The sequence below is a fragment of the Lithobates pipiens genome, unplaced genomic scaffold (assembly GCF_037356315.1).
Source record: "Lithobates pipiens isolate NorthernLeopardFrog02 unplaced genomic scaffold, aLitPip1_a1.2 Scaffold_1, whole genome shotgun sequence".
NCBI classification, from domain to species: domain Eukaryota; kingdom Metazoa; phylum Chordata; class Amphibia; order Anura; family Ranidae; genus Lithobates; species Lithobates pipiens.
Window position 1 is genome coordinate 94,226,420 of NW_027507685.1, and position 13,370 is coordinate 94,239,789.

General features: G+C 47.6%; 1 protein-coding gene across 1 annotated transcript in view; it reads left to right on the forward strand.

Annotated features, from left to right (window-relative positions):
* Positions 1-13,370, forward strand: part of F8 (coagulation factor VIII) — a 278,437-nt gene that overhangs the window by 14,173 nt on the left and 250,894 nt on the right. Inside the window, exons 2-3 of the mRNA XM_077465186.1 lie at positions 12,076-12,179; positions 13,092-13,214. Of these exons, the coding sequence (XP_077321312.1) occupies positions 12,076-12,179; positions 13,092-13,214 (227 nt within the window). The remainder of the gene's footprint in view (positions 1-12,075; positions 12,180-13,091; positions 13,215-13,370) is intronic.

Sequence of the window (13,370 nt, forward strand, 5' to 3'; positions counted from 1 at the left end):
AGTGAGCGGAGCAGGCTGCCGTGCGGGCACCGAGGAGGATGGGATGCCGCTCCCATCCAGCGCTGCCGTTCGGACCTCCGCTGTGGTGAGTGACGACCCACCCCCGCACCAAGCCGCCCGTTTAGGCCCGAGGCCTACTACGCTGCCCTTCCCCCCGGGCGCACGTGCATCTAGCCCCCCACGGGCACCGGAGCAGCGCACAGACCTGAGGGACCAGAGCCCACGGTGGTGGGGCCGGCAGTCCCCCCCACGCAATGTACTGGACTGGGAGCAGGACAGGGGGGATGCTTGGGGGGTGGCTAGTGGCCGCATCGTGCCTGATCAGAGCCCGGGGTACTTGGGGCACGGATCCCCTCCCCCCCAATGGACACTCAATGCACGATGGCCCTCCCTAGGCTGATGGGCGACGTCGGACCCCCTTCTCCCCGCCAGCTCACTGGGCCCCCCCCCCCCTCCCCAGAGGATAATTACTTTCCAGCCCTCCCCCCCAGGAGAACCATTGCCCTGGCCTCAGCTGGGACGTGGGGGAGCGGCGGAGCCCCGACTGAGTCCGGGGGCCCGGTCCCCACCATCCAAGTCCCAAAGACTGTCCTCCTCATGGGCCCCTGGCCCACAGCGATGCAGGAGTGGCTCCCCGGCTCCTGCCGCGCTGAGGGCGGGACTAACCCCGCATCGAGGGGAGAGACAGAGCCGCCCGACCCCCCCGGCCCCAACGCCTCCCTGGCACGGGGTGTGGGACTCACCCACCGGGCCTCCCCTAGCTCCACGAGAGACGGATTATGGAAGCCTCGGACCTCCACCACCGCCCCTTTTGCACTCGGCCGGGGGTGACCCTGGAGGGCCCCCCCACCGCCCCTACACCCGCAGTGACAGCAATACCTACAAGCAATCCCCACTAAGGAGGATTTTAAGCAATTGATCGAAGATGTTAAATCAACCTGTAGATCAGAAATACAAATGTTACACTCCGGTCTCAAGCATCTAGCGGACCGGGTGGAGATGGCAGAAGAGGAGATACAGGAGACCAAAATAGCGATCCACAGGACCCAAGCACAAGGGGCCGATCATCGCATGCTCCTGAGGGACATGCAGCGTCATGTGGAGGACTTGGATAACAGGGGGCGTAGGCATAACATAAGGGTGAGGGGGATTCCAGAGGCGGATGGGCCAGAAGACCTCCAAATTATCCTGCAGGAGATATTTAATGATCTTCTTGGGGAACCCCCCTCCAAGTTTATTGAAATGGACAGAGCACACAGGGCCTTGCGCTCCAAAAACGCAACCTCCAACCCCAGGGATGTCATCTGTAGAATAACTTCGTTCCATATTAAAGAGGACATTATGAGACAGGCCCGCCTGGCCAGGGTGGTGACCTTTCGCAACACCCAAGTGCAGCTCTTCCCGGACCTATCCTGGCTTACACTGCAGAAACGTAGACTCCTTCAACCGCTGCTCCGCACCTTGCAGGGCGCTCACATTCCACATTGGGGCTATCCGTTCGCTCTTACAGCTAAGCATCAAGGCAAGACGGCAACTTTGCGGTACCCTGAAGATCTACTCGCCTTCTGTGAGGACCTGGGCGTCCACCCTCCCCAGCTGCCGGAATGGGATCTTGTGGCTACCCAGCCACCCGCTCCAACCCTGTGGCAGAGGGTCCCCTCACGACAACGTCCTCGCAACCGGGAGGCACCTAAAAAATCGGCCCGACAAGGGAATGGCTGAAGTACTGCATAGCGGCAATTTTTGCATACCTTTTTTTCCTTTTTTGATCCCGTAGGCCCTTGTGGCGCAAGGGATTACGGCCCGTTTTGTTTGTTGGTTGGCCGTTGGACCGATGTCCAGACGCTCCGAACTTGCCCTCTTATCCTGCCCCAAGAGTTCCCGTTTTTTGTTTTTTTTTTCTGCTTTTTTTTCCCCCCTTTAAGTGCCTTCTTGCTGACGTTCTGTTTTTTTTTTATGGCTGGTACACATGGGAGAACCGAGAAAGTGGGTTTTCCCCTGTTTCTGTGTCACCCTCCTCCTACCCGGATGCATTGGTGTTGCATCCGGGACCCTAGGAAATGTCTGGCGATTAACATCGCAAGGGCATTTCCTCAGCCCCCCCCCACTTCTCACCACCCGCCTTATTTGCAACTCCTGACGGGGGGAGCTGGACTCCCATGCGGCCGCCGGGCCCGGCCCACGGGTTCCGGCTCTGGTGGCCCCTGGGAATCCGTTTAGACCTAAGCGATTTGCCTGTTCATGGTCTCCTATGGTTCAATTTTATATTGTACAACAGTTGTCTATTTGACATGTGCTTTTTTGTTTGTTGCTCTAACCTCTTCTTTCTCTCTCTTTCTCTGCTTCTTCCTCTCCCCTTCCCCTCCCTGGCATCCCACCGTGTCGTGGTCGGTGGGCATCGTGGAACTCCCTGTTGAGTCCCTCCTCCGGAACATGCAAGCTCCTGGCTCCTGGCGGTCGTCCTGAATGGTGGAAACTGGGTAAGACCTCGCTTACATTCTCCCGCCCCTGACATGACTGATGGCTAAGATTTTATCCCTAAATGTCCATGGACTAAACTCCAACGGGAAACGGCATCTGGCACTGAGGGAATTTAGGCAGTCAGGAGCGGATATTGTCCTTGTCCAGGAGACACATTTTGATAAGGGGGGGTCCTTCGTTTTTGCCTCTAGATATTTTCCTTTAGCTTACCTATCCTCGGGACCTCATAAGAAGGCAGGCGTGGCCATCCTGATTCGTCATGGAGCCCCTTTCACCTACCTCGATCATTACAGTGATCCCGGGGGAGGCTTCCTGGTTCTCAAGGGCAAGTGGAGATCCCAGCCGATCACCCTGTGTACCCTGTACGCCCCGAATGTCCGCCAGCATAGCTTTCTCTCCAAACTCTTGTCACGCTTGTTCAAGACGGATCATGGTTACTTAGTGGTGGGGGGTGATTTTAATCTGGCCCACTCCGCTACTGCGGACCGTTTGGCGACGACGCCCCGGCCACCCTCAGCTAAAGCGCTTAGGGACTCAAAACTTTTTCGCCAATTGACCCGCAGACACGCTCTCTTCGATGTCTGGCGGGCCCTTGACCCGGTGGACCGGCAGTACACGTATTACTCGGCCCTGCACCAGCTGCACTCCCGCATAGACTACTTTTTTACCAACAATACCACACTGAGAATGGCCCGGCGGGCCCTTATTCTACCAATCTCGTGGTCGGATCATGCACCGATCCTGCTAACACTGGATCTAGAAGCCCCTGCAGTTAGACCCTATAATTGGAAGCTAACACCTTTCTCCTGCAACATTCCCTATCACAGGCGGAACTGGTCTCAACTTTGAAATACTATTTCGATGAAAACGCAACCCCGGACGTTGCTCTCCCTACTCTGTGGGAGGCCCACAAGGCGGTCATCCGCGGTAAGTGCATGGCCCTTTCTTCTGCTTTGAAGAAAGATGCCGAGGCCACTAAATTGCAAACGGAAAGGGAGCTTGGGCAGTTAGAAAGGATTATGCAGGCCTCCCCGTCGCTGCGACTCCTCCGGAAGATCACTAAACTTCGCATGGCGCTTAAGGACCTGGCGCTTCGCCAGGTGGAAAAGACCCTCTTGCGGATTAGGCAGACGTTTTATGACAGGGGCAATAAGGCGCACTCACTCTTGGCGAGGAAACTTAAAGATAAAACCCTCCTGTCCGCCCCACACTAGATTAAAACTAAAACCAACACTGTAGTTTCCCACCCTAAGGAGATAGTAGACACGTTTGCGAGCTTCTATGAGGAGCTGTACAACAGCAGTGACATACCCAGTGCCCCCCTGTCGGCGGGGCTCTCCCAACGCATGCACCAATACCTGACGGACAGCGGGATCCCCCGCATCCGAGACCTGGATCTAGCCTCCCTGAATAAGCCCATTACAGAGGAGGAAATAGAATTGACCATCAAGTCGTTACCGGCTCATAAATCCCCGGGTCCGGACAGCCTACCCTACGAATATTATAAAACGTTTCTGCCCCTACTGCTCCCATACATGGACAGACTGTTCAATGCGTTTCTGTTGAATACCCCGGTTCCTCCCGATATGCAACGCTCCTTCCTCACCCTGATACCCAAGCCCGATAAGGACCCCATTCTCTGTGCCAATTATAGGCCCATTGCACTCCTGAATGCGGACCTGAAGATCTTTACGAAACTTCTCTCCCTCCGGCTCAATATGGTCCTCCCTTCCATCATTCATAAAGATCAGGTTCGTCCCTCTTCGTCAAGCTAGCGACAATACCAGGAAGGTCATAGACTTAGTCGACGTGGCGAATAGGGGGGGCGTCCCGTCCTTGCTTCTGAGTCTTGATAGATTGGGGTGGCCCTTCCTGTTCGCCACGTTGCAGCACATGGGGATGAGGGGACCGTTCCTGCAGGCTATACAGCACCTTTACTCCAACCCGTCCTCCCAAGTTAAGACCCCCTTCGCTACCTCCTCGACATTTTCGGTCTACAATGGCACGCGACAGGGATGTCCCCTGTCGCCCTTATTATTTGCTATCTGTGTAGAACCCCTGGCGGCGTCCATCCGGCGGAATCCGGATATCAGGGGCATCCCAGTTAGGGACAGGGAATTTAAGGTCTCATTGTTCGCGGACGATGTTATCCTCACCTTGACCCAGCCCAGGATATCCCTGCCTAATTTACATAAGGAACTAGATCGCTACAGCGCCCTATCGGGTTATAAAATTAACGCATCGAAATCGGAAGCCCTCCCGGTAAATATACCGCCCCTGGAGGTTGAACACCTCCGAGCCACTTTTCCATACCACTGGAAAACCACCTCCTTGAAATACTTGGGGATACATATCACCCCGACCTTTGACTCTCTGTATCAGGCAAACTTCCCGCCCCTGTATGGCACTATCAGGCAGTTACTCTCCCAATGGCGGAAGCACCAGATCTCCCTTTTCGGTAGGATAGCTTCGGTGAAAATGACGATTCTCCCGAAACTCCTCTACCTTTTCCAGACCCTTCCTATTCCCGTACCTTATCACCACCTGAAAAAATTACAAGCAGATCTGCTGGATTTCACATGGAACTACAAACGCCACAGAATCCCCCGCTCGGTAATGACAGCCTCCCGCTCAGACGGGGGTCTGGCGTTTCCGGACCTCGTTAAGTATTACCAGGCGGCCCAGCTCCGTGCAGTGACCTCCTGGTTCACCCAGAGGTCGTATAACAGATGGACGGAAATCGAGAAGCTCTGGTTGGCTCCAGCTCACTCTAATAGTATGCTCTGGAGTGCAGCAGCACTGGTTCCCCGGGCCCAATTGCTGGGTCCTAGGTCTCATTTACAGGGCCTATGGTGCAAGCTATCTAAGATATATGTCTTGTCTTCAGATAAGTCGCTCCTGACGTCCTTCCTGTATCACCCTAAGATGCCAGATAGCCTGACGTATGCGATGTCCCATCCATGGTTATCCCGGAACCTTTTCCATCTGGGGACCTTAGTGGACCCCAGATCGCGGAGATTGCTGTCCTTTGCTGACCTTCAGTCCAAATTCGACCTCCCGAGACAGAGCTTCTACAGCTATCTGCAGATACGACACTACGCCCAGACCATGTCCTCTGACCTGCGCTTCTCCCCGCCCTCCGCTTTTGAGACCGTAATCCTCGAGGGCGCAGCCCAAAGGGGATTGATATCTGCTATTTATAAAATACTCAATGCCCCCCCTATAGCTCCAACAGGCAAACACGCTTATATGCTCAAGTGGGTGGAGCAGTTGGGTGAGGAGATCACGGAGGAGCAATGGCAGACGATATGGTCCCAGGCCTCAAAAAGCTCTCTATGCACGCTCTACAGGGAGAACGCGTACAAAATTTTATTTTTCTGGTACATGACCCCGGACGTTCTTCACACCATTTACCCCACCACTTCCGACAGATGCTGGCGATGCATGGCCCACAGGGGGACGCTGTTCCACATTTTTTGGCAGTGTCCCCTTATAGTTCCCTTCTGGGAGGGGGTCCGGCACCTCCTGTCTGATCTTTTGGATCGGCGAGTGGTCCTGGATCCTAAGACCTTCTTGTTGGGCATCCCCTTCCCTAAGCTGACGAAGTCCCGTAAGAAATTGTCATGACACATTCTGACAGCGGCGAAATGTCTAATAGCCCTACATTGGAAAAGGGTGCTGCCCCCTGCTCTCGGTGCACTCCATGCTAGAATCAAAGACGTGGAGTTGATGGAGAGGATGACCGCCAGGATACAGGACCGGCTCGAGGCCCATGATGTGGTCTGGAGCCCATGGAACTCCCGGGAGGACCAGATGTGATCGAATGCAGGGACCACACACGGTGATTGCCCCTTCTTCCCTTCCCCTACCCTTCCCCCCCCTTTTTTTTTTCCTCTTTCGCTATGTTCTCTCTCTCTTTCCTTACCCTTCCTATCTCCTATCCTTCCCGTCTTTGCTCTCGATTTTCTTCTCTCCCTACCGCTCAGACTTACTATTCCTTTTTGTTTGCCTCTCTTTCTCTATTCTGTCTGGCTTGTGCTTTCATGTGCTTTGTTGCTCCTCTAGAATGCTACTTTGAGGATGACGCTTGTAATGAGTGGTTAATATCGATTGTAGATGTTTATATCTAAGTACTGGGCTACCCTACTGTACCCTACGATGGGCAACGCCATTTTTCAATCTCCAGGGTCGGCCCGGATGTTCGCGGGGGGCCCCCCCCTGACTTGGTATGTGCCAGCCCCGGGGGGCTCCCTGGGACGGGCCATTGGGTGGGAGGTCCCTAAAGACTACTCATTCATTTTCCTACTGATTTATTGTGCCGTAGTATTGCATGAAGTGTAATGCACTGTTTGTAAGAATAAAAAGTTATTTGACAAAAAAAGAAAATGACTCATGCTCAGTGCCTTAGTGTATACTGGAACAGAACCGGTGCGTTTTCCATGCGTGAAGCAAATTGCCGCATTCACCAGCTCCCCTGCCCCTGCAGGGGTTAACTTGTCTCCACAGTGTGAGCCCCTGTGTCGCTGTATAGAGCTGGTCCGGTTTGGTGTCTCATTTGCTCCTATGTAAAGAAATATAAAAGCTTCCATAGTGCAGTACTGTATTTAAAATTAGCGCCTTTATTGTGTATAACAAGTGGCTACTCACATGTATATAGATTAAAAACGTTCGTATTGTCACAGGTATCCAAAACACGGCCGCCGCCTTGTAGGAGAGAGTGTGTACGTTAGGCCACGCCCCTCATTGAACTTTCTGTGAAATTCTTGGAGGAAAAAAAACTTTTCCAGAAAAAAATATATTTTTTCTGAGGACTTTTTTTTTCAGTTTATTATTTATTTATATTATATTTTTTGGATACATTTTTTTTCAGTTTTTCAGTTTTTTGGGGGATTTTTTACCAAATCTTAAATGGTCCTTTGTGCACTTTAATAAGTTTGTTTGTGTGAAGATAATACAAGCTAGTCAGGCACTTTCCGCACATAATTTACACTACAGCACGTCAGCACTTTTTTGCACAGTTGTTATATTATTTTATTTATCTAATTCATTTTTATATACGTTTTCTGCAGATTTCTAATAATTTGTAAATTTTTTGCACTGTCATTTAGTAACACCAGCACCTGGGAAGGTTGAATATTTGTAACTTAGGTAGCATGCGATTTTCAACTTATAAATAGGAAGCGATTTCTTGCACTGTTATAGGAGAGCGCCGTAACTACCACTTTGTCATTATATAATAACCAAAGTGCCCTTCACCAGTCACACCATGCGCATACCTTCTAGGGAAACCAACAAAAGGGTCCAGTAACGCCTTCCACTTAGGGGTATCAATCCAGCAATCTGCCGTTCCTCTGTCGGTATAAGGCAGTGATGGTGAACCTTGGCGCTCCAGATGTTTTGGAACTACATTTCCCATGATGTTCAACTAAAATGCAGAGCGCAGGAGCATCATGGGGTTCTCATACATAGGTATCATAGGGGTAAGGAAAGAACTGACAGTGACTGAACTGTATAAAACACTATCTTTATTAAAATAAGCAGTTATAAACTCATATTTACATATGCAAATTCCTGGTGCACACGGGTGATAAGCTTGTGTGGTTGGGGTGAATAGCCCCCTGTATCACTGAAACATACGCAGATCCTCAGCCCTGTGTCCCCAGCAGCTCGCTCTCTGCTTTCTGATCGCACATTATGAGATCACAGGCTGCTCCCTGACGCGTTTCTTCACTGTCCACGTGACTTTATCAAAAGGTCCTCTTGCACAAAGCAAGGTCCATAAAGACATGGATGAGCGAGTTTGGTGTGGAGGAACTTGACTGTCCTGCACAGAGTCCTGACCTCCACCCGATAGAACATCTTTGGGATGAATTAGAGTGGAGACTGCGAGCCAGGTCTTCTCACCCAACATCAGTGCCTGATCTTACAAATGCGCTTTTGGAAGAATGGTCAAACATTCCCATAGACACACTCCTAAACCTTGTGGACAGCCTTCCTAGAAGAGTTGAAGCTTTTATAGCTGCAATAGCTTGGTTGGGCCAACTCAATATTGAATCCTACAGACTAATGCCGCGTACACACGAGCAGACTGTATGGCATACTTAGTTCGTCATACAATCCGACGGACAGTCCGTCGTACTTTCCACTGAACAGACTTGACCACACACGGATGCACAAACAGTCCGTCGAAAGCTTGCGCGATGACGTGTACAGCACATACGACGGGACTAGAAATAGGAAGTCCAAGACACAGCAAAGCACCCTTCCGCCGTGTAAATCCTTTCTGGGTATGCGCCATTCTTAGTCCGTCGAACTAGCATACTGACGACCGTACTGTCCGCTGAAACCAAAGTACGATGGACAGAATTTCGAAAAAAAACGAAATACTTAGTACGCCAGACTGCACGCTGAAAAAGTCCGCTGAAGCCCACACACGAGCGGATTGTCCGCTGAAATGTGTTTCGACGGACTAAGTACACCATACAGTCCGCTCGTGTGTACGCGGCATAAGACTGGGATGCCATTAAAGTCCATGTGCGTGTAAAGGCAGGTGTCCCAATACTTTTGGTAATATATTGTGTGTGTGTGTGTGTGTGTGTGTGTGTGTGTGTGTGTGTGTGTGTGTGTGTGTGTGTGTATGTGTATATATAATATGACTATCAATCTTCATACATACTGTAGTCCTCTTGACTGAACAGATGGGATTCATAATTCTGAGAACAGTTGTGTTAAAAATGAAAGCCTTGATCGCAGTCTCCTATATAGAAATATTCTTCTCAGTAGCTGTTCCATATTTCTCTGCAGTCTGCCGGCCACTATAGCAGTATCTGTAGTAGGACAGCAGAGTTTGTGGTTGGATTGTTCTCGGCCTCCCCTATAAGATAAGAGGGGAACCAGAAGGAAGGAACCAATTATGTTATCAGCTCTATTTTCTCACATTGTGAATTCTCAGTAATGTGTCATTGTAACATTTCCAGGCATTTATTACCTCTTAAAGAGATCACAGTGTTCCCCCTGACAATATCTTTATCTTTCTCTCCAGAAGGACGGCAGCATTTTTGTTCAGGCATCATCCAGGGGACCAGGATCCTGGTGTCTGTGCAGTTCTTGGCTGTGTTCACAAATGTCTGACACAGATCATCCCCCTGCTGCAGCTGTACCCCTCATAACTTGTTACAATGTTGCAGTCCACATCTTCACTTTCCACTCACAGGTTGGGGGAGGGACAAGACCTGTATACGTTGCCAAACAGCAGCAGGGAAAAATCAGGTCCCTTCGTTGGTGGCAGAAGGAGGAATTGAACCCCATTGGTGTCAGTGGGAGAAATTGAACCCCATTGTTGGTGTCAGTGGGAGGAATTGAACCCCATTGTTGGTGCCAGGGGGAGGAATTGAACCCCATTGTTGGTGTCAGTGGGAGGAATTGAACCCCATTGTTGGTGTCAGTGGGAGGAATTCTGCCACATCATTGGTGTCAGTGGGAGGAATTGAACCCCATCATTGGTGTCAGTGGGAGGAATTTTGTCCCTTTGTTGGTGTCAGAGGGAGGAATTAACCCCATTGGTGTCAGTGGGAGGAATTGAACCCCATTGTTGGTGTCAGTGGGAGGAATTGAACCCCATTGTTGGTGTCAGGGGGATGAATTTACCCCATTGTTGGTGTCAGTGGGAGGAATTGAACCCCATTGTTGGTGTCAGTGGGAGGAATTGAACCCCATTGTTGGTGTCAGTGGGAGGAATAGTGCCCCTTTGTTGGTGTAAGTGGGAGGAATTCTGCCCCATTATTGGTGTCAGTGGGAGGAATAGTGCCCCATTGTTGGTGTCAGTGGAAAGATTTCTGCCAAATCGTTGGTGTCAGTGGGAGGAATTCTCCCCATCATTGGTGTCAGTGGGAAGATTTCTGCCCCATCGAAATGCCAGTGGGAATAATTCTGCCAAATTGTTGGTGTCAGTGGGAAGATTTCTGCCCCATCATTGGTGTCAGTGGGAGGAATAGTGCCCCATCATTGGCATCAGTGGGAGGAATAGTGCCCCGTCATTGGTATCAGTGGGAGGAACCCATCATTGGTGTCAGTGGGAGGAATTCTGCCCCATCATTGTCAGCAGATAAAATAGGGCCGGATAAAGGCAAACAAAGGGCCACAGTTTGGAAACCACTGCTTTGGCAGGTAAAGATGCCCCCATATATGTATATATTATACCTGTGGATTTAGCTGTTTGCATAAAGGAAGCCCCCATTGCTGATTTGTAGTGTCAGTAAGGCTCAGGTTCACACTTATGTGATTCTAAATGTGACTTTGATGCAACTTTTACACTCTCTGGGACTCAAGTCGCCTCAGAGTAGAGCAGGGACCCTTTTAAAGTTGCTGTAACTTTAAGTCGCATCGATTTGAACAGGTTCCATTGAAACCAATGGGCTGCGATTTGTCATGCAACTTTATATAAGAGATTTACTAAAACTAAAACTGTCTCCGCCTCTTTCATTTCCCGCATTTCAGTTCTTTCAATCATGGAGGCTCAGCATCACACGTGGGGGTTGCCCAGGTCATAACATGCCCAACCAATCAATAAACGCTTATTGCAATTTTTTTTTATTTTTTACCAAAAATATGTAAAGGAATACGTATCGGCCTAAACTGAGGAAAAAAATATGTTTTTTACATATTTTGGGGGATATTTATCATAGCAAAATTTAAAAAAGAATGTGTTTTTTTCAAAATTGTCGCTCTTTTTTAGTTTATAGTGTAAAAAATAAAAACCGCATAGGTTATCAAATACCACCAAAAGAAAGCTCTATTTGTGGTAAAAAAAGAACGTAAATTTTGTTTGGGAGCCACGTCGCACGACCGCTCAATTGTCAGTTAAAGCGACGCAGTGCCGAATCCCAAAAAGTGCTCTGGTCAGGAAGGGGATAAAATCTTCCGGGGCTGAAGTGGTTAAAGCGCCACCTATGGGTAGTAAAATTTACTTAGTTGCGTGCAAAATTTTAAAGTGTATCTATTTTGTTGGCGTGACCTCACCTGTTATATTTAGCAAAACATTTTTTTTTTATATAATATTTTGGGTTTATATATATTATATTTTATATATTTTTTTCCCATTAAAATTCAAAAAAAGTATTTAAAAAAAAAAAGAAGTGTTTTCGAAAAATTGCTGTGCAAATACCACGTGACATAAAAAATTGTAAAACCCACCAATTTATTTTCTAGAGTCTCGCTTTAAAAATATATATATAATATTACTGGGTTCTAAGTAATTTTCTAGTCAAAAATATACTGATTGTTATATTTGTGAACAAAAAGTACCAGAAAAGGCCTGGACTGGAAGTGGAAGCACAGAGACCCAGGAATGACATCACTGGGTCTAAAAAAAAAAAAAAAGAATTTAATGAAAATAGAAAGTTTTTTTTTTCTTTTTAATTCACACATCATTAATTTGTTGGTGAGGGGCAATGGATGAATCGGGGAAGGAAAAATATAAGCAGGTTAATAATTATTCATAATTCAACCATCTATAAACATGGAATGCCACTAGAGTCTGGTAGATTTATTTTTATTTTATTATTTTTAAGTGTATTATTCTCTTACACGTTACAGGGAAATCGTGAAGTCGTCTGGCGCTCCAATATACAAAAAAGCCATCTACATGGAATATAGTGATGCCTCTTTCACGGATCCGACACCAAGGGAGCCCTGGGCAGGTAGGACCACTGACAACCTGGTCTGTCCACAGCTTTTGGTACTTTGACTGTATAGTCTAACATTCATTATAATCACCTGGTGCATTCTCAGTGTTCTGATGAGGAAAGCTGCAAGGTCTGGATCCCTTTATGCCACGTACACGCGATCGGAATTTTGGTTCGGAAAAAGGTCTGATTGTTTTCCCGACGGAATTCTAAAACGGGATTTCGCTCAAGCTGTCTTGCACACACACGGTCACACCAAATTCCGACCGTCAAGAACGTACAACACGTATGACGGGACTAGAAAAAGGAAGTTCAAAAGCCAGTAGCCAATAGCTTCCATCTCGTAGCTGAATCTGAGCATGCGTGAGTTTTTGCGCGTAGGAATTTCATACACACGATCGGAATTTCTGATAGAAAGATATTCCGTCAGAAAAATTTAGAACATGCTCTCAGATTTTTGCTTGCAGGATTTTGTCCAGCTAAATTCCGATGGAGCATACACACGGTCGTATTTTCCGATGAAAAGCATTCTTCTGTCTTTTGCTGGCCGAAACTCCGATCGTGTGTACGCGGCATTAGAGGTATTGAACCCTTTAGGGTTAAATTCCTATTGCAGGGGATGCCTAAAATCTCAGTGAGCCAATCACAGAAGCAGAATGCCTCTAGGTTGTCATATTGCATTTTACAGAAAAAAATTGTATTATATATTATTTTATTATTATTTAATTATTATTTGCTATATATATATATATATATATATATATATATATATTTTTTTTTGTTTTTTTTATCAAAATGGAGTTACCCTTTGAGTGATGTAATAATGTGTGGTAATCAATGTTTGTTTTTTGCATTATATTTAAATTGCATCTGTAGCATTCAATGTAATTCTTATGATTTTGCCTTTTTTTTTAATTTCACTTTTAGGTCTACTGGGCCCTATAATTCGATTAGAAACATTTGATTCTGCTGTTATTCATTTTAAAAACTTAGCAAGCATCCCATACAGTCTGTATGGCATCAGTGTTTCATACACGAAAAGATCAGAAGGTCAGAAATTTTGCCTTGTAATATCTTAAAAAAAAAAAAAATATATATATATATATATATATATATATATATATATATATATATATATATATATATATATATATATATATATAAAGAATATATATTTTTTTTAAATTTACATAATCTTTATTTATT